This window comes from Nannobrachium achirus, assembly GCF_963921795.1.
Source record: "Nannobrachium achirus genome assembly, chromosome: 16".
NCBI classification, from domain to species: domain Eukaryota; kingdom Metazoa; phylum Chordata; class Actinopteri; order Myctophiformes; family Myctophidae; genus Nannobrachium; species Nannobrachium achirus.
Genome location: NC_137823.1, coordinates 37,501,901 through 37,522,097, shown reverse-complemented (window position 1 = coordinate 37,522,097; position 20,197 = coordinate 37,501,901). Strand labels below are relative to the sequence as shown.

General features: G+C 39.7%; 1 protein-coding gene across 1 annotated transcript in view; it reads right to left on the bottom strand.

Annotated features, from left to right (window-relative positions):
• Positions 1-739: 739 nt before the first annotated feature.
• LOC308301001 (E3 ubiquitin-protein ligase rnf213-alpha-like) overlaps positions 740-20,197 on the bottom strand; it is a gene marked incomplete at both ends in the record, with an annotated part of 60,873 nt that continues 41,415 nt past the window's right edge. The window contains 34 exons of the mRNA XM_080744897.1: positions 740-890; positions 1,430-1,608; positions 2,224-2,313; positions 2,532-2,729; positions 3,203-3,280; positions 4,860-5,064; positions 5,153-5,333; positions 5,605-5,682; positions 5,833-5,962; positions 6,394-6,645; positions 7,214-7,308; positions 7,770-7,944; positions 8,510-8,666; positions 8,885-8,988; positions 9,873-10,115; positions 10,779-10,889; positions 11,750-11,949; positions 12,231-12,432; positions 12,671-12,785; positions 12,892-13,015; positions 13,122-13,267; positions 14,962-15,062; positions 15,820-15,937; positions 16,024-16,211; positions 16,580-16,764; positions 17,142-17,266; positions 17,971-18,156; positions 18,435-18,570; positions 18,692-18,830; positions 19,118-19,155; positions 19,274-19,384; positions 19,475-19,620; positions 19,709-19,804; positions 19,905-20,035. Coding sequence (XP_080601023.1) covers positions 740-890; positions 1,430-1,608; positions 2,224-2,313; positions 2,532-2,729; positions 3,203-3,280; positions 4,860-5,064; positions 5,153-5,333; positions 5,605-5,682; positions 5,833-5,962; positions 6,394-6,645; positions 7,214-7,308; positions 7,770-7,944; positions 8,510-8,666; positions 8,885-8,988; positions 9,873-10,115; positions 10,779-10,889; positions 11,750-11,949; positions 12,231-12,432; positions 12,671-12,785; positions 12,892-13,015; positions 13,122-13,267; positions 14,962-15,062; positions 15,820-15,937; positions 16,024-16,211; positions 16,580-16,764; positions 17,142-17,266; positions 17,971-18,156; positions 18,435-18,570; positions 18,692-18,830; positions 19,118-19,155; positions 19,274-19,384; positions 19,475-19,620; positions 19,709-19,804; positions 19,905-20,035 — 4,914 coding nt within the window. The remainder of the gene's footprint in view (positions 891-1,429; positions 1,609-2,223; positions 2,314-2,531; positions 2,730-3,202; positions 3,281-4,859; positions 5,065-5,152; positions 5,334-5,604; positions 5,683-5,832; positions 5,963-6,393; positions 6,646-7,213; positions 7,309-7,769; positions 7,945-8,509; positions 8,667-8,884; positions 8,989-9,872; positions 10,116-10,778; positions 10,890-11,749; positions 11,950-12,230; positions 12,433-12,670; positions 12,786-12,891; positions 13,016-13,121; positions 13,268-14,961; positions 15,063-15,819; positions 15,938-16,023; positions 16,212-16,579; positions 16,765-17,141; positions 17,267-17,970; positions 18,157-18,434; positions 18,571-18,691; positions 18,831-19,117; positions 19,156-19,273; positions 19,385-19,474; positions 19,621-19,708; positions 19,805-19,904; positions 20,036-20,197) is intronic.

The window sequence follows — 20,197 nt, the reverse complement described above, 5'->3', positions numbered from 1 at the left end:
ATGATTTCGTTTTTTGTGAATGATACAAAGGTACCCCAATGCAAGCCATTGTGCTTTCTTGTGGTTTAAATCCTTTTATTTAGTAGACCTTGTATCTGAACTGTAGACCTAACTGTGCTGTACTTTTCCCTATGCAAACTTCTAATAAAGTATTAGGCCTAGGCCTAATAATAAATTAATTATTAATAACACTGTCTAAAAATAATTCTGTGAAGTGGAAGTGAAATCTTACACTTCTTAATTTCACTGTGAAAAATGGAGGCAGTATGAGGTGAAAAGGATACCTTCACTCTTTAATATGAGGAACAGTCTTCAAAGTATTCCACATAAACTAATGAGTTGGACCATTTTATTGTAAAACATAGGCTTTTTTTTAATAGCCCCCCCCCCTTCCCCATAAAATCACATTTTGTGGTCATAAATGATTGATACAAAAACTCTGTTATAATGCAATCTGATAAAAATAGGAATGCATAATTTTATGACATATTCAAATCAAATTACTCATTCTTCCTCCTGTTCTCATGCAGGTTCCTCGTTGGCAGTACAGGAATAACTCATAAGTACGACGTCATAAGTAAGGTTGATTACATTCTTCATGATTATATTTTCCATGAGCAATCCCTATTTTAGACATGTTAATTAAAATTAAAATTTGCACAATAGTTCAGATTGTAGATGGTAGATTTGTAGATTGTCTATTTTCACGGTACAACAAGTATTGTGTAAGTGTAGAGCATCACATCATCAACTCATGTCTGGCTCTAACGGCATGTTTCCACGCTTCCACAACCTGGGACATAAGGATGGTGTCTGGGAAGCAGTCTTCAACATCAGCCATCACCTCCACTTGCTTGCGGTCCATGTAAGCAACCACCGTTTCCTTAACACTGAAGACAAAGAAGACAGTGAATGTGAGCACTGTGAGTTTGGCATTTATCTACTTGTAATAATAAAAATAATATGAGCGAATTATGAATGGAGAAAACCTGCAGCTCAGTGAGATGAAAACCTTCAACAGCAACAGCTTTATGATTTTCCTTTTAAATCAAGGCTTGCATGTTCAAAACAATGCCCTTTCTCTTCCCCAATCTTGTATTGTGTTTGTTTAAAAGAGCCATTAGAGAGAAATTGTCTTCTGGTGAACCTCTACAAAGACTGCCAATCTGTTGTTCCATTCTCTGTTATTGTAATACTTCAAATGACTGCAGGACTTCAAGTAGACCATTTAAGGGACAGTCTTAAAACGGAGAACACAAAAGCATCTGATGTGGACAACATTCTATTACACAACAAATGCAGACAATGACATTTTGTCTTTCTTCAGCCTAAACCTCGGAGCTGGACAAATGCTGGATCCAGCAGTGAGCTGGACTCACAGATATACTAAAGTGTTTTCCTGAAATAAGAGGTGTGTGGTCCAGCTTACCTCCAGGAGGGATTGTAGGTGTCAGTGGCACGAGGACTCCCCAGACTCAGCAGGATGAACTCATGCATCTCCAGCAGCCATGTGTCCACGTTCCCCTTGGACACAAACCCCTTCATCTGCCTCTCCTCTTCATCATTCAATGGCTGCTTGTACTCAGCTGAGTGCCCAAAGAATGGCTCCTTTGTTTAGACATAGAACAACATGCTAGCAGTTACAGACACATATACAGGATGGCCTATGGGCTATTATAATTAATAAGGGTAATAATAATAATAAGGGTAATAATAATAATAATAATGTATTATTTTACATTTTCTATTTGAAAAACTAAAATTAATTCTTGACATAAGACAAACATTGTAATACAATACTAAAAGTGAACGTATTTAAACATTACAGTTCCATACAGAGTAAAACAAGGTAGAAGAACCTTTTGTAATCGAACCTTTTGTAATCTAATCTTTTCCCGAGTTAAGACATTTTATTTTTCTAAGATATTTGTGGCTTTTCTGCCTTTATTGATAGTATTACAGTGAAGATAGGACAGGAAACAAGGATAGAGAGACAGCTGCAAAGGTCTTCTGGATCAGGATTCCAACCAGCATTAGCCTATATGTGGTATGCACCTGGACCACTAGGCCAGCGGGCGCCCCTTTGCAGTTTGCATGTATTTCTAACCCAATGTTTAAAATACAGAGGGGAGTCTATGAAACATGTTTAGGAAACACATGGACTATACAGAAATAGCTGGCAGAAAGTTAAAACATGAGGTTGACTGACTGATTAAGGCTTACCTTATTGAGACGCAGCATCATCTGCGATTTCAAGGAGGACAGAAGTTGCCACAGAGAGATGCAGTGTTTCAGATGGCACCTGCCCAGAGCCTGTGCAGCATATACAGTACAGCATATCAACACACTAGATGTGGAAGATCTAATTTAATGCATGTCATTCTATGGATAGAGGAACACTGAGACCCATGGGATATATCCCTTGAACCATTTCAGGTTTTATAATGGAACAATATTCTTAATAAAGAATAAAATAATTCTTGGTAAATAGTTCAGTGCGCTCCACAGAGAGAAGATCTTCACGTACTGACCTTTAGGACATGAGGATCAATCTGATCTGCCATCTTCAGCAGTTCCGTGAGATAATCGACCAGTGACATCATGGGATCTCCAGCCGTCATGGAAAGGAATCCCAGGACCAGCTCCACAATCTTCAGAGCATCACACAGTACATCGTAGGACAACCGCGCTCTGGACAGAGTGTTTCTGGTCAGAGTGCGCAGAGGCTCCTGGGGACAACAGGATATCAATATATCAGCAAATTAATACATGCAGTACATTGGAAGGCAGGGGGGCACATGAATTCATATATACTGTACACATGAATGTGTATATGAATACATATCTATCCCTCAAACATTCTATGGATGTACTGTATGTAAACTCTCACAGTATGGACAGGTTTCTTGTTTACAAACATTGAGACTAAATGCACAGGTGACTGTATCATGTAATCAATTCCGTCCAATCCCCAAACCTGTTGTTTTGGGGAGCGCTGGTTTCATTGGCTAATTTTGGTGCCGACCTGCGCACGCATCTAGTTCTTATCAGTGTAACGTGGACCAGAAACCCGTCCATTGTAAGTACTGTATAGGTATTCGTGTTCATTCGATCACAAATCACAAATGTACTCATATTATTTAAATCAGTAGAAAAGTAAAAGCATAATATGATTATGTAAAGATACAATGTAAGCACTTGCCTGAGGCACCTCTCTTTTAATAGCTTCAAAGATGATGTCATAGTCTCGCTCTTGTCTGCTGAACAGAGTAGGAATTCCCTGTAACAAAGCACAGTGGGGTTTATGAAGGAGGAGAGAACCACAGATGTCTGTAAACAGATTCAGCGTAATTAATCCAATAGTATAGGACTAAATCTATTTTAGGCAGACTATATGTATGTGTATATATATATATATATATATATATATATATATATATATATATATATATATATATACATATATATACACACACACACACACACACACACACACACACACACACACACACACACACACACACACACACATATATATAATATATATATATATATATATATATATATATATATCTTTATAATATTATTTGTGAGCGAGGCCATGGAGGCCATGAAGGGCTATTCCCAGCAAACCAGTAAACGTAACAGTTCCCCGCTTGGCATGTACACTGCTCAATACTCTGGCAAGCAACTAAGCTATGTTTGCCGCCATGATTGTACTTAAATGTCATACAATTAATATGAAATGTTTTTTTTTTTATACAGGCATATATTTTAGCCACCTCTCGCTAGGACCCCACCAATCTGAGTTCCCAGCAGTAATCTTTTCCGCCACTAGAGGGCGGAAAAGGACCCCACTCACTGTGCAGCCAGGGGTCATTCAGGTCAACACAAGCCCAGAACATCACACACACACACACACACACACACACACACACACACACACACACACACACACACACACACACACACACACACACACACACACACACTGTGCAGGGCTGGACTGGGGCCCTGCAGGATGGGTGGATGGATGGACGGACAGACAGACAGACAGACACCTGGGCAATAGGGACATGTGGACACTTGGAGAAGTGGGCACCTGGACAACTGGGCACTTGGTACATGTGGCCCCTTGGAGAGGTGGGCACCTGGACAACTGGGCACTATGGACATGTGGGCACTTGGAGAGGTGGGCACCTGGCCAACTGGGCACTTGGGACATGTGGGCACTTGGAGAGGTGGACAACTGGGCACTAGGGACATGTGGGCACTTGGAGAGGTGGACACCTGGACAACTGGGCACTAGGGACATGTGGGCACTTGGAGAGGAGGGCACCTGGAAAACTGGGCACTTGGGACATGTGGGCACTTGGAGAGGTGGGCACCTGGACAACTGGGCACTTGGGGAGAGGTGAGCACCTGGACAACTGGGCACTAGGGGCATGTGGGCACTTGGAGAGGTGGGCACCTGGACAACTGGGCACTAGGGACATGTGGGCACTTGGAGAGGTGGCCACCTAGACAACTGGGCACTAGGGACATGTGGGAAAGTGTGCAAGGACTGACAGATACAGATCTCCATATATGGCCATATCAGCGGGGCTTTTTTTCTAGTATATATATATATATATATATATATATATATATATATATATATATATATATATATATATATAAACATTAAACACACATACAGGCTATATGAACGTGTTGCGTTTTAATGTGTTGTGAGCTTGTAGGTTATTTTCACAGAATGTTCACCTATATTTCACAGAATGTTCAGTTCACCTATTATGGGTGACAAGACCAGAATAGGGACAGTAGTGTTCATGTAGTTAAGAATCTGTGTGACTCACGGTCCGAGTGATTAAAGGTTTTCCCTGGAGGAGGCGTCTGAGGATCTGTTGCTGGATCTTGGGCAGGTTGTATTCTGTCACGGTCTGCTGGCCACGTTCCAGGCTGTACTGGCAGTTGGACAGGATGAGAGGCAGCAGGTCTTTGTCCAGCTCGTATCGGATGACGTGATGCTCCGTCACGTCTGCCACGGCCACCTTGTAACCACTGGAACAACATCAGAAGCAAGTCAGGCGTGCAGGATTGAACCCTGTGTGTCTGCACTGTGAATCAGTGAAGGTGATGTGACATGTACCTGCAGTCCTCCTGGGTGTGACGCTCCACAGCGTAGACCAGCTGGTTGTGCAGTGACACCAGGTGGCTGAGCAGAGCGGTGGCACACAGGCCCGCTCCCTGTCGCCTGGGAAGAAGGTACTGAAGGTCACTGCTCAGGTCCAAATCCTTTCCACAGAACTCCTCTGGGATTTTCATCTCACCTACAGGTCAGGAAGGATGCAGTGGGGAGAAGTTATTCATTTCAAATGAAATTATATTTAATTCAGCAACCAGCTACAATCCATCCTTAGATGTAGGAGCGCTTAGCGCCGCTACCTAGAGCCAAGGAAGGTGTACTTATATACAATTATTTTTTGCCAAATTGTGCTCCATACATAATCTATACATAATACATAACACCAAGAGCATATGTAACACTGCTATGTAAAAAAAATGAGGTGGGCAGAGGAGTTAAAATAATGATTGACTCACTGCTGGCTACCGACACTCTGAGAAGGTTCCATGTGTTCAGGAAGATGTTGATCTGTTTTTCATACCACGTCTTCATTCCTGGATGTAAACATTTGTTGATTATTGCATATGGATCATTTTGGATTAGAAGAGGGACACATGAAGTGAATTCCAAACATGTAAATTGTTGACAACTCAGCATATAGAAGACTATCCAAAATACAGATGATGTACTAGATTTAGTGGTACCTGTCTGTCTGTCGATGAATTCTCCAATGGAGCCAATCATCTCATCAGATGCATTCTGGATCTTTTTCACCAGGTGTTTCTGTAAGCTCAGTATGTGTGGAAGGAACTTAATCTGTTGAAATTCTATCTCCTGCAAATATATAAATTATAATGCAAAAGACTCATGAGAACTCAGCTTGGGGTGATATTGAATATGATCACATATCTGTCTATGGTAGATGAGTAATAATATATGTGTGCTGATTGAGAGCTGCTGTATAAACCCTGAGGTGTTACATGGCAGCTGGGCTATCGATGCAAGTTAAAGCTGTGCATCTTCTCATGGGGTTAAATAGCAGAATAGCCAATCAGCACACATACCGTACATATACAGTATACATATTAATTTCATTTCTTAAATACAGTGTTAATGTTTGTTTATTTCAGACATCATTTTGCATTGATTGCATAGAGATACATGTTTAAATGTATTGAATTGTATTTTGGTAACGTTGCATTCATCCATTTTGAATAGCCAAGCCTAATGGCTGAAGACATATAGAGAGGGAGCTAGCCGCTCACCTTCTGCAGGAACGTCCAGAGCAGAGCAAGGTTCTCCTTCTGGTCATGGTGCTCCACAATGTGTTTGAAGTTGAGCAGGGAAAACCTCTCCCTGCAGCTCCACACTGTTGAGCAGTGGAGCTGGGACCCTCGAGGCAGGTTGGTCAGAATGGGAACCTCTTGTTCATTGGTCAGGCTCATGAGGAGGTTGGACGAGACACGAGAGTCTGTCCTGATAGTGGCGTTGACAACTCTCAGCACACCATCAAGACCCTGATGATGAACAGAGGCACATAATATGAACTACAGTATGAAAGCTCTATGTTCTGGTGTTATTGGTGTATTTGTTAATGATAATGAACTTTATTCATAAGGCACTTTTCATACATAGAAATAAAATTAAGGGACAAGAAATTAGCAAATATACAGAATATGAAATACAAATTAAAATGCAATAATGACAGCCTTTAGCACTGACTGTAAATAAGGACAGGAAGAGTTTTAAATGTTATATAACGTGTCAAAGTGTCCCATAATTGCTTTCATAGCATTTAGAGCCTTGCAGTCTTTCTCCCACCAGCTGGCCTAAGGGAGGACAGTGTAAGTTATACAGTATGCTCTCACCTCCCGTTAGTGTGTTCGAACGGGCAAGGACTAATGTAATATAATGTATTGTATATTCTTTGCTATATGGACATTATGTTTATGTATTATATGTAAATTATGTATATATTATTTTTATATTCGCTCATTCTGACAACTTTGCCCACTGCTTTGTGTTTATCATCAAGACAATCATGCTGAAATATCCATATGCAAAGGATGCAGACAATACGATTACCCTCAGCTGTGGTGTCATGATGTCTGTAGCAACCATTGTCTCCCAGGCGTTTCTGGATTCTTCGGTCAACAGATGGGGATCATAACCAGCAGGCCCTAAGCAAAGTCAAACAGGAAACATTTGGTGAAACACAACACAGAAAAAAACTAGAAAATGACTTACTTACTGAAAAGGTCAAATTCTGCATTATATAGTTTGAATTATAAAATCTGCAGGAATTATGAAAATGATCATTCTCATGTGAAAATCTCAGAATCCAGCAAAACAACTTTGGTGAAATGTTAACAAAAAGGGATTCAATGGGAAACTTTCTTAATGCTCTCTACCATATACACACTGGTGCCATATTTGGGAATTCCATTATAGTTTTTTTTATTATTATTTAATTATTATAGATAATCTACAAATTAAGTTACAATGCATAGCATTGCAATGCACTGTGAGCTTGATCAGCTATTTGTGGTTAAAGCAACTGAGCACCTGACAGGGAAGGGTTCTAGAAAACTGTGCAATTAACATTATGAGAGTGCAAAAGAAATGGATTGTGTTGCTGTACATTGATTGGTGCATGTTGTTTCTAGAAGGGACTTGATCATCCAGTGGACAGTGGTGACCGTGTCATCAGTGCCTTTCCCCAAGGCTTGGGCCAGCTGCTCCTTGTCCTTCAGAAGGTGTTGTTGGAGAAACAAGCAAGGATCCGCGACAGGAGGATGAATCACCTGCTGTATCGACTGAAGCGGCATAATTCAACAGTATGGTTAACAGGACAGGTCAGTACATTATTATATTCAACTGACATGAATACAAAGACATTGTATACAATATGTCAATCTTGAAAAAATAAATAATAATAATAATCACAGTGCAGTATTCCATATCTTTACAATATTATGTTTTTATTCAGTAATAAGATGTATTATTTGGTCAACCCTTTGCTTGCACAAGACTACCACCTACTGGCTTGGTTCTGACATTAAGGTACTCAAACCTGCACCAGACTAACACCATCACACAAAAGCCCAACAACTCATTAGTCTACATGAGTTCCGCTCAAATTTATATGAATATTTTAGTCAATTGTCAGATTTGTATTCATGTGTTCATAATACTGTATGTTTTCAAAGACCAATTGCATATCCTGAATCCAGCCTCTTTTATTAAAGAACGTACAGTGGTCAACATGTGAGAGAACATTTTATAGTGCACATTATTCTACAGGTATGATTTCATAAGACAGTGTCTCTTTTTTCAAATTATGTACAGTATATCTCATTTTAGGAAGGATCCCTTCTGTACCTGTGGATGCTCTGATGCTCCCAGCAGCATGGCTAAATGAGTCACCAGCCTGACCAAGGTGAAGGGGGTGAGGGACATGTTTTTAGTGTCCAGGGTGACTGGATTATTCCTCCTCTGTGGGTCACCCAGGATGTGGCCTGGCCTTGTATCATCCTCCCTAAGAGAATACAAGGTGAGGTCAAACCACACAGTAAAATACTCAGTGTTGAGAGTTAGGAGAGAGTAAGTGTCTTCCTCAGGGACACCTTGACTGCTGTACTGTATAGAAGAAATCATAGTATGAAGAGGCATTCACAAAGGCAACTATACACATTTGCAAAATAGGCAATGGGCTGCTATGTCGTGAACTACATCTTTGTGGTTATAATAACTTACTGCTGTTGCTGTATTGCTTTGAATCCTTCCACAGCGTTGTGATTCTCTCCTCCGATCGGAAGCCCACAATCCAGACACCTCCCTATCTGCGTGGGCCTGCCACACTACAGTGAAACACACCAATCACCTTTCATCAGTTTACAAACTTATCTTCTTTCACCTACAGTAGATTGGTTTCATAACCTTTTTTGAGATGTGCTCAAGGTTTATTCTCTGTTCTCAGTAAGGCACTGACTTCGATATTCTATGACTGCTTGCCTGTGGATAATGAAGAAACTGAAGCTCAATCTAGTTTAGTATAAGCATCACTTCATTGTACTCATGACTTTTACACTTTTCACACTTTTACATTTGCTCACCATGCTTATGTCACCTTAGTCTTAGGTAAAAAATTTTCAACATACCTCACCAACAATACATGGGTGATTGTTTGGGCACACTGTGGGGAAAAAAAATCAATGCATGAAAGATTTGCAGAGGTTAGCATTAGTAAATGCTCAAATCAACATACTTTTCAATCCCAAAATAAATTATGTTCAAGCGTATGACACTTACTATACCAGGTGACACCTCTACCCTGATCCTGCTGAATAAGCCTCCGAGCTACAGCCAGCATGTCATCAGGCATTGTGGGTATAAAGGACCTCTGTAATACAGTAGGTTGAGAGGAGATCAATTATGTTTTATTTGTCCATGTGGTAAAATAAGGCACTGCAGGAGTACAGTTAGAATGACAAAGAATACTTCTAAAACAAGACCAACAACTCAAAGATATGACATAAATGTAACTAAATGTAACGTTTCTTTGTTATAACCTGTTTATAACATACTGATCAATCATCATTTCTTACAAATACAGTATGACATTAGCAAGATTAAATGACTGAAAGACTATATAAAATGACTTTATAATAATATAATCAACTTTATTTATATAGCGTATGTAGCACGTTGATTGATCATAATTAGCATTATTATTATTGTTTACCAGCATGTTGCTAGGAGAGAAGCCAAGCTGCTGGACTGGTCCCAGTAAGCCATCAGTCCCAGTGAGGAGCACAGCAGCCAGGTGGACTGTCAGTTCAATGACAACCTGTTCTTCAACCCTCTGACCAGAGTGGACGCTCAAGTCTCCCAACCTGTTGTGAACCAAGGCTGCTGCAAAGCTTCTGACTTGTCCACAAGACAAGAAACTGGAGCCCTTGATGAGTTCTTCAAATGCTTCACATTGCTGATGTAAGACAAGATCATAGTTAAATAACTCAGCAAACATATATAATATTCAGTGATTTGTATCCCTCTCTGGCAACAGATTGGTTGCTTTTCACTTTCATGGGCTTTTATGCACAGATTATTCCAAATGAATGGGCTGTTGAGGCTGTTATTGGCAATGTAGGCTCTGACAATTGTAGGCTAGCCAGATTTTTTAACTATAAAATCTTCTAAAATGAAAAAAATAAAATAAAATAATTCCAAAGTTACTGACATGATAGCATCATGGGTAAAGCAATAGGTTTACCAAATATGAAATTAATGCATTTCATTAATGAGCTTCATTAGAAAGCATAGTCATTGGGAGTACAGAAATGTGTACTTATCGCTGTCAGGGTATGATATCCCACAACTCTATTCAAACAGTAAGTGTTACCAATTGAAATTGTATTCTGAAGCTATTATTCAAGTGCATTTGCATGATTGTAACTTACATGATTGTAACTTGCATGATTACATGCTACTGGCAACCAGATGAGCTTAAAGCTGACTGTAACCTTCTTTCAGAACATTATTATAACCAACTCGTTGCATCAAAATGCATACACTTTGATTCATCTCTTAGGTCTTACCATTAAAATATGTATACCACTTAAGTAGTACGTTTCCACATTGCTCTTACCGCAGGGGTAGGATGAAGGTTGGCGTTGGCAGATTTGTACAGAGCCGTCACTTCTCTGAAAAGAGCCAGGAGGATATATAGAGTCCGTTTTCTTGAAGGTGCAGTTAATTTCTAAAACAAACAGGCAATCATTAGCAGAAATCTGAATGCTGTCCAAGTGCCTTTGTTCATTTGACATTTGCATAGCATTTTGCATTTGATAATGTTGTTTATTGGTGATCATATTGTGCTGAAGAAGTCATTCCAGCCTTGAAAAACTCGAATGAAAGTCATTGAATAAAGTAGAGAGCTACGGTAGGTGAAAGCATTACCTCACATGCCACTTCTATTTCCTCAGCACTGCCACACCTCATTGTGTCCCGTACAATCCTGTATTCTTCTCCATACACAAGGTACTGGTCCTGGCATCCATTGGTATTCTGTTCCCCCTAAAGTGCAGAAGTACTGATTGTAAGTATTCCAGGTTTATCTGGCTCATAGGCTGTCTGATCTCAGCCAAACAATCTTTCAAAATAATCTTTAAAACATCTTTAAAATAAAGCATCACTGGATTTTAGCGACTGCACAACGATCAAGTTACCTTGTTGTTCCAAAAAGGTAACTTGATTCATATTCATGATTTGTGCAAAATGATTTCAATATTATTTAAAAATTATATTGAAATTAACTGAAATTGTAACTGAAACAATTAAAAATATCCTTTTAACTAGACTGCACGAGGGGTGCCACCTTAAGTCTTGTGCACTCATAGCCGATGGCCAACTTATGCGCCAGCAGAGCGCGTAAGTAGGGCCTTTAGCTAAATACAGACAGCACCCTTTGTACGGGCAGCCTGCCGGATACAGACAGCACCGATACAGACAGCACTCTTGCACGCTCTGCTGGTGCAAGTAATTATAGGTCCTTGATACATACCCCAGACGGGTTCACTAACCACTCAAACATCATGTTTTGTTTTGTTTTATCATCACCATGTATGCCTGCTGATGGACCTCAACAGGGAAGAGCCACCTGAACTGTGGTTCCTTCACCATCCTCTGGACCACCTCAACCCCCTGCTGGCTGCTGAGCTTACGGATGAGGTAGACTCTGTACCAGTCATTCCCACTCCGTTCGCATAAACCCACGACAGCATGCAGGAACTCCTTAACCGTATCTTGGACATTTTCATCTGTCACAAAAACACGGTGTGATAGTATAGAGCACACATATCCAACTTTTACAACCCTAGTCTTTACTGAAATGTTGCTAGGAAGTAAAACAAACCTTTAACAGGGAATCTGAATAAAGAAATGGATCATAACAATGCTGTTGTACTTTCCAAATAATAGATATCTAATTTTGCATTACACACTGACAACTTAAACTGAAATTGATAGTTCTCTATGGAGAAGAGAACCTCACATATCTTGTATATTTAATATTCCAATAAAGCCTCGCTTCAGTTCTCACCAGAGTTTTTGATCATCTCAGAGGCCATGCTGAGGGACAAACGGATTCTGGCGATGTCTTGCAGGTGTTCGATGGACACCTCTGCAGGGGACTGGGTGATGGAGTTCAGGACGTTGTTTAAGAATGATGTCTCTTCATGGAAGTATGCCTGCTGTTCCTCAGTTCTGGTGAATTCTCTGGACAGAATGTCCCAAAGGGAGTCCTGGAGACACGAGGTTGTGAAAATGTAGTTTTCACAACATAGTATACAAGATTGCATCTATAGTTAATATAGAGTGCTCTAACATGCTTTACAAATCCTATACAGAAATTAATAAACAAAATGGGACAACACAGCAGAGATAAAGTATCTAAACCCAAAACACTGACATTGGCGATAGTGTGATAGTGATACTGTTTGGCCTTTAGGGACAGGAAATCTCATGCATAAAATAGTTTACCTCGAGGCAGTTGATGTGCAAAGCATAGAGCTCTGTTTTATCCTCCTTTTCCACAAGTACATTGTCTTCAACAGATGACAAATGCTGTTGCAAATATACTCTGACTTCATTGAAACTAAAAATAAAGGAACAATAATGTTATATAATCATATTAATCAATCTACATCAATTCTGCAAATATATAGTTTCAACACTGAAGGGTCATATTCCACTATACAAACCTGTACTTTAGAAGAAGCTTCAGAATTAAAGAGCGCACCACAGGTTTCTTGTCCACAGACCTATCTAAGGGTGACATTAAAGGGTGAATCTGATGGGTTTGTGGTGAAAACATACAACAGAAAGCTAACAAACTGTACAATAAGAACATCTGTATTATAATACAGCCTCAATTAGCCTGGTAAGACCACACAGAAGTCAATAAAACACATAATCTCTGCCTGAGTAATACCTGTCTCAATCATAAGGTTGGAGAGAAGGTGCATTATGACGCCCTCTGCTGGTGGTGTGTTGTCTTTGAAGCACATCGTGGACACCAACTCAATGAAAAATGCATCGCAGCGTCGCCTGAAGTCTGTGTTTTGACTGATAGAAGACCTGAATTGTCCCACAGAGCAAATAACAAACGCCATATCAGTTATTAAAATGAATTGTAATTTTTCTTTTTGCCAGAATAAATAAGTGTGTCCCACAGTAATCTCTTGCCTCCATCTAAGCAGGATACAACATTTCAGGAAAGGGCATACAGTAGGCCTATCATAAGATCATTCAGAAACCTATTTGCCCATCACCTCACAGATGCGTGTTCTGGTTACAAACCAGCTTTGTAAACTTCTGGAAACATGTATTTCACACCCTATCCCAGACACATTTAGAATGATTGTTATTGAAGCTTTTTTTTTCCTTCATGATACTGACAGCTAATACATGTAGGCTACACAAAGATAATCATTTAGGATGAATCTGTTAAACAGATTACAATGCCAATTACAAAATAACTGTTTAAAGAATGTATACAGGCTACTCCAATCTGAAGGCCCTCCTCTGCCAACTGACTCCATTTGTATTAGGTGACATCCTGGGCTTCAAGGGATGGGTTCCTAGCAGATGCCACAAGAAGCAGCATACCCCTCTAAGGTGGTTCTTCACACCAGGTGCTTGTCTGATTGTCCCTGTCAGTGTACACTTGCAGAGTGAGTTTTTGAGTGCGAAGGTAGTTGTGGAGAGCACATGCTGCCTTTGTAATGCTGACAACCTTGGCTGGCTGTTGGAACACTCTGTTAGCCAGTATTCCAAATGCAATTTCCACAGTACGCCTTCGCCTTGCCCTGGACAGCCTGTAGTTATGGATCTTCCTTTCCACAGTTATTTATTTTCTGGGATATGGCTTCATTAGCCAGGGCTTCATTCCAAAAGCTTTGCCTGCCACTACCACGTATGGCACAAGGACTTCCCTTCCAGGCAAGAGCTCAGGTGCTGGGAGGTTCAGGGTGTGGTTCTCCAGGGCAGCCTTGAGACCACATTTGTTCCACACACCTCCATCACTGACTTGGACAACGATCCACTCATCCTAGACTCTTCGTCCTCCTGGCCCCCAAACTGTGGAATAAACTCCCTGTTGCACAACTGCAGACTCACTCCCTAGCTTCTGCCGTGGTTTGAAAACTCAACTATTCAGACTCCACCTTAGCCCATAGCACTTACCCTAGCACTTGCCTACCCTCATTGACCATATGTAATTTTAGATAGCATTTTTAAAATGTTTTTGATTTTTATAAAGCTTTTACTGAAAAGGTGCTTGGTCTACCTACGTTTTTCTTAGATTACTATTTCTTATTTCTAAGTGTAAATCACTCTGGATTAAGAGCATCTTCTAAATGCCTAAATTGTAAATTGTAGTTGTCTTGCCTGCAGATGGTTGGCTCCTCCATCTTCAGTAGATCATTGAGTGTGTGTGAGAAGAGTGTCTCACTCACATTAATGCCCTATACTTCATCATACAACAATATCATGCAAGTTGTGAAAAATAGCCGATCTACAAGCTCACAACCCACCGCATTGCGATGAGTTTATTGATGAATTTATTATTATTATTTTTTTTTTAAATAATAAGAAACACGTTTTGGATATAGGCCTACTGTATGAGGTTTCCATACAAGTGGGCCTGTGGGCCAGTGGCCCCCCTTGTGGTTCTCTTATGCAAACCTAAAATGTTAGACCAATCCTGCTTTTAAGCAAATTGTATCCCAATGGAATAAAGAAACACCAATGACTAAAATGTATTTTCTTACTTGCAAAGCTGATCACTTGCTGCTTTTTTGCACGACTGCAAGACTTCAATCACAGCCCTGAAAGCCATTTCAGATTTCATATCTGAGTTTCCATTAAGCACCTTATGAAGAGAAGAGACAAAACAATTGAATGTCTTTTTTAGTTGAGATATTCATATAGGCCTATAGGCCGCAATGGGTGGAATGCACATTCAGGTTACCCAGAGGATGGCACCTACTGATTTTAGCATCACCATTAGACTACAAATGTCCATTGCATGCACGAAATATAAAAATGTAATAGGCAGAACACATTGAAACTTGGACGTGACAAAAAAGAACACTACTGATTTTGGTGACAAACCTCGCCGACCCTGTGTTTTGTTTGTAACAAAACATCCACTAGTCTGACTGTTAGCAGCATATCACAAAAGGTTATGAACATTTTGAAATGTTGGTGGTGTGGGCCAAGGAAGAGGTATACAACTTTTCATGTGATTGCCCTAAAGAGGGCACGGCAGTGGGAATAGCCTAACACAAAGGGCAACTAACTTCCTACGAAACAACACAAATCTTTGTGAAGATGTTCATTTTTGGGCAAAGGAAGAATATATTACCTATTCACACTATGCCCACAAGCAGCGCCACACCCACTTTCATTTTATGTGAATGACAATGACTTTTCACATTAGTAAATAACCTTGACTAGAGCAAGGTTACCAAGAACAAGCCACTATATTTTGAAGTGTAAAATCCACAATGATTTTCCTGAAACTATCCAAATGCACTTAAACAGACATGTATATCCCTGTTACCCATTAAGTATCAGACAGACTGTATAGAGACAATATTCACACTTGGAAGCAACAAAGCACTCACCCTGCCTAAGGTGTGAATGTGATGAAGGATCACAGTCTTCAGTTCATCCTCAGAGTCAACTCCCAGCAACATGTGCTCCACAAACAAGCACAGGGTGTAGATACGGTTCCAGCCATTACTGCAAAAAATTATACCACAATTTGATAAAAAAGTGTATTTCCATCAACATTTCTGTGTAAATGTCACCTAAAAACAAGCATTTACCGAATGTCTTGGAGTCTGTGTTTGCATCTCTGTCCATATTTATCCTCAGTCTGCTGAGAACAAACTAGTTCTATGGAGCATTGAATCCTCTTGACCTGCTGCAGCCAGTCCTGGCACTGATCTTCAGAATGGAAGTGAGGTGGCTCCAGGAATTCAATACAAGCCAGTGCTGCATGCACATCCTGAACCTTGAAGACAGTTAAACAAGCTGTGGGTTTAGTTTACTTGAAGAAAGTGTACATTTTCCATCACTGATCAGTTAATGTACAATATGTCAGTCAAACATTGCTTAACAAATTGTACATTTTCAGTAAAGTGCACTGTATTCTTAGCTTTGGAACCATGTTCAATGTTTAGATGTTCAGATTACATGATCTTCAACAACAATAATAAAAAATAATAATAATAATAATAAAAAATAATATATATATATATATATATATATATATATATATATATATATATATATATATATATTTATCTGCTGTGAATAAAAACACATATAACAATAAAAAATAACAAATAATTAGTAAGGTAAGTAAGGTAAGGACTTTACCATCTCTGGGAAGTTCCTACTCCGTTTCTCGTTCAACAAACGAGAAATAACTTGAGGCTGGAGGGCAATCATCCTGGACAGGTTCTGTAGTCGGCTGTGGTAGACATGGTAGGCTATGTGAATCTGAGGAAAAGAAGGGATTTCATCGCTGTTTCCCTGCAGCTCCTTTACACTGCAGGCCAGGGCTTCACAAAAAAGCTGTTGAAAACATGCAAAGAAAGAAGTAAATGCACAGCATGAAGATATAAGCTTTGACCTTACAAAAAACTCAGTCGAAATTTGAGGAAATTACATGTAATTCTTCATCCCCTGTTGAATTCGCTGTCATTGAGATAAAATCTTGCAGGTACAGTTGGAAGATTTCTTTCTTCATTTTGTCGCTCAGGTTTTGCAGACCAAGTGGTAAATTCTGTAAGAGTCTTTCGAATTGAGCCTGGTTGGGATCTAGGAAAAGAAAAAGTAAACAAATGGTTTGATACCCAGGGATTAGATGGATTCAAGGTTAAAGACTACAGCTTTTATGTAACAGAGCAGACAGAAACAACATAATAAGCAATTTTACTGTCATGTCTGAGAGTTTGCATCATGAGTTCGTCCAGGAAATCTTTGATCCACCAGCTGAAGGGCAGAGCACAGCGCATGGTCCTCCCTGCAGTGACATGGCTCTGCACCGTAATGACTGTAGAACTGTGAAGCAGGCAGATTCTGAATGAGGATTGGCGGGCTGATTCATACTATCAACATTTTGGATCTGATTCTGCAAACTGACAGGATGACATGTCTATCTGTATTTACCAAATGCTGAGATGATTGATTGATTGATTGATTGATTGATTGATTGATTGATTGAAAATGTTATTAGACAAAGATAGAGAACAGTACAAGTATAGTCAATACAACGGAAATGTAGAACAGTTAAACACCCTGCCTAAAAGGAACATCCCACATAAGTCCTTCTAAGGTCTTTTTTACGTTGGAAGTCCTTGGTATTCAATTCATGGACATAACAAATAGCAAGCAAAGAAAACATTCAATAACATCACAGTTATAAAAACACTATATTTACAGGATAGGGTAAACAAGGGGTGGGGGTACGGTAAGGGGCGGGGTGCTCACTTCACGCCAGTCTATGGGAGAAGTGAGGCCAGAGACCTCCGTCTCTGGCCTCCTGAAAGGTGATTTTTCAGGGCAGTTTTGAAGGATGCTACATGTTTTAAGGGAGGTAGTCAGGGAATTCCACACCTGGGTGGCAGTGTTGTAGACAGAGAATTTGCCCATATTTGTCTTATGGGTTTGTATTATGAGATTGTTGTGTGCGCTCCATCTGGTGTTGTGGCTGTGGGTGTCGCTAACTACCGGTAAGCTAAGATCACCAGACAAGTATTACTCACTGGCTGTCCGCCACCACAAAAGGCACATCGGGCATTTTCATGTGGGCAAAAATCTCAAGCCACATTTTCCTGATGTCATCTCCGCTGTCCATCAGGAGGTCCAAATTGCAGTCACGGTCGATGATTGAGACCACGTTGGCTAGGAGAGGTGTGATGACAGCTTGGATTTTCCTCCACAGAGTGTGTCTGTAAGAAACATTCAAACATGAGGAAACGTAAACGCTTTGTCAGGGAACAAGTCATATTATATTCAATGTCTTCAGCATTTGTTTCTTATTTTATTTTGAGTTTCGATTACTCAAAATGTATGAGAACTTTATAGCCCTTTTGGATATTTTATGACAGTAAAATATCATTTATGCATTTTACGACACTTCGAAATGAGTTCCTGTGAAAGTAATAAAATGTTTAAAGCTTGCACTGGGACGAAAAATGTGTCTACTAAGTATCTAGGAGAAGCCTACATGAAGGTTCCTCCTTCTTGCAGAGCATTGATGTTTGATGCTTCTCTGAGAACCCAGTTTTTTGGTTGGTAGACGTTGACCTCATGGTGCTCCAACAGCGAGTGTAGATGTGTCCTCACGATTCTAAAGAATGTAGCTTAAAGTGGAAGATATACAATATTTTCTTAATTAAATCTGCTAAAAAATGACAATGAAACCCATATTACTCATATGATAATGGACTAATATTATCCCTAAACATATGGATTTCAACGTACTATCATCTAGAAGTGCAAGTAGGTTCTGAACTCTTCTGGTGCTTAGAGTTCCAGTGTCGTCCACATCTCTGAGAATGCTCACTGCACTCTGGACGCAACTCCTCACCAGACCTGCTGTGTCAAACTCGTCGGACAAAACCTGAAAAGCACACATTCTTACTCATGGCACTAATAGACAATCAATCAATCAATCAATCTCAACGATGTTTCCCGTAATATTAGGTAACATATTACAGTATATTGTATGTTTTAATTATAGATGGTGTTTCTTTCAGTGCAATGTCTTTTACCCTGCTTTAAACAGTACTTTGCCTTGTAACAGTATCATAACTGTAGTCTTGCCTTTGGCGAATGTAATATGGTCTTATCTTAATTTATCTGTTATTATTATAGTGTTCTTGTCACTAACACATGGATTATACTTACACAGGCCTCTTGCTCTGGTTGCTTGTTTGTCTGCATGGCTTGGGGAAAAAAATAAAGTTTAATAATTTATAAAGTATATAAAACAAAGGTAATTTATTTCTAGCATTAAAAGACAGAAACAAACAAACAAAGAATATAAAATATTACAAAAGCTACCCTCAGGCAGATCTTCAAACAGTTGGCTGATGCATAGACCTTTCAAGGAATGGACATCTGACAACTCTTTTGATCTTCTGAGATCATCGATGTGAAAGGACTTCCAAGGTTCTGAATGAGAGTTAAAATAAAGATTCATAATTTATTGTGTTTAGTTTATTGCTCTTTGTATGTTTACCAAAAACTGACAATGTTCCTTACCGCCTTGAAACCCAACATAGGAGCTTCCAAGCTTCCTCATATTGAGGGGGGTTCCCTCAATATGAGGAAGCTTGGTGACAAAGTACACAAACGTCCTGCAGTCGTCAGTAGTTGTTCTCTTGTTTATTTCATTGATGCACGCGTACCTATAACCCAAACATCAAATGTAAGATTTTACTTTACATCACTACCTGGCCTCAGTGATCATTATGAACACCTGCCTATATGACTTACTTGGCTGAAGAAAGAATGCTCATACAGTGAGACTCCCCATCAAAATCTGTTTGGATGATCAGCACTTTGTCTCCTTGCGTTGAGCCAAGAAACTCCCTGGTACCAAGATACAGGCATTATTAAATTATTAGTTATTTTATTACATTATTTAAAAACAATAATTGAATATCTTGCTGGAGCAACTGTATGTACACACCTGATTTCCTTGAGGAAGGATAACTCTGTGTCAAACTGATGAAGAAACAGCAGCTTGCAGACTTCAAGCTTTGTCATATCTTTCAGTTGTTCAGCGTCTGCTGCAGTCAGTAGCCTTGAAAATGTTGTAACCTTCAAAACAACAGAACGGTTAAAAAAGCCACCACATACAACTGCCAAATGTATAAAACTTGAGATTCTTGATGACAGGCCTGTTCTTTAATGTTTAGAGATGTTTTACTGATGTACAGGTACATGGTAATCTTTGATTGGTACTACTTCAGGAGGGCACTG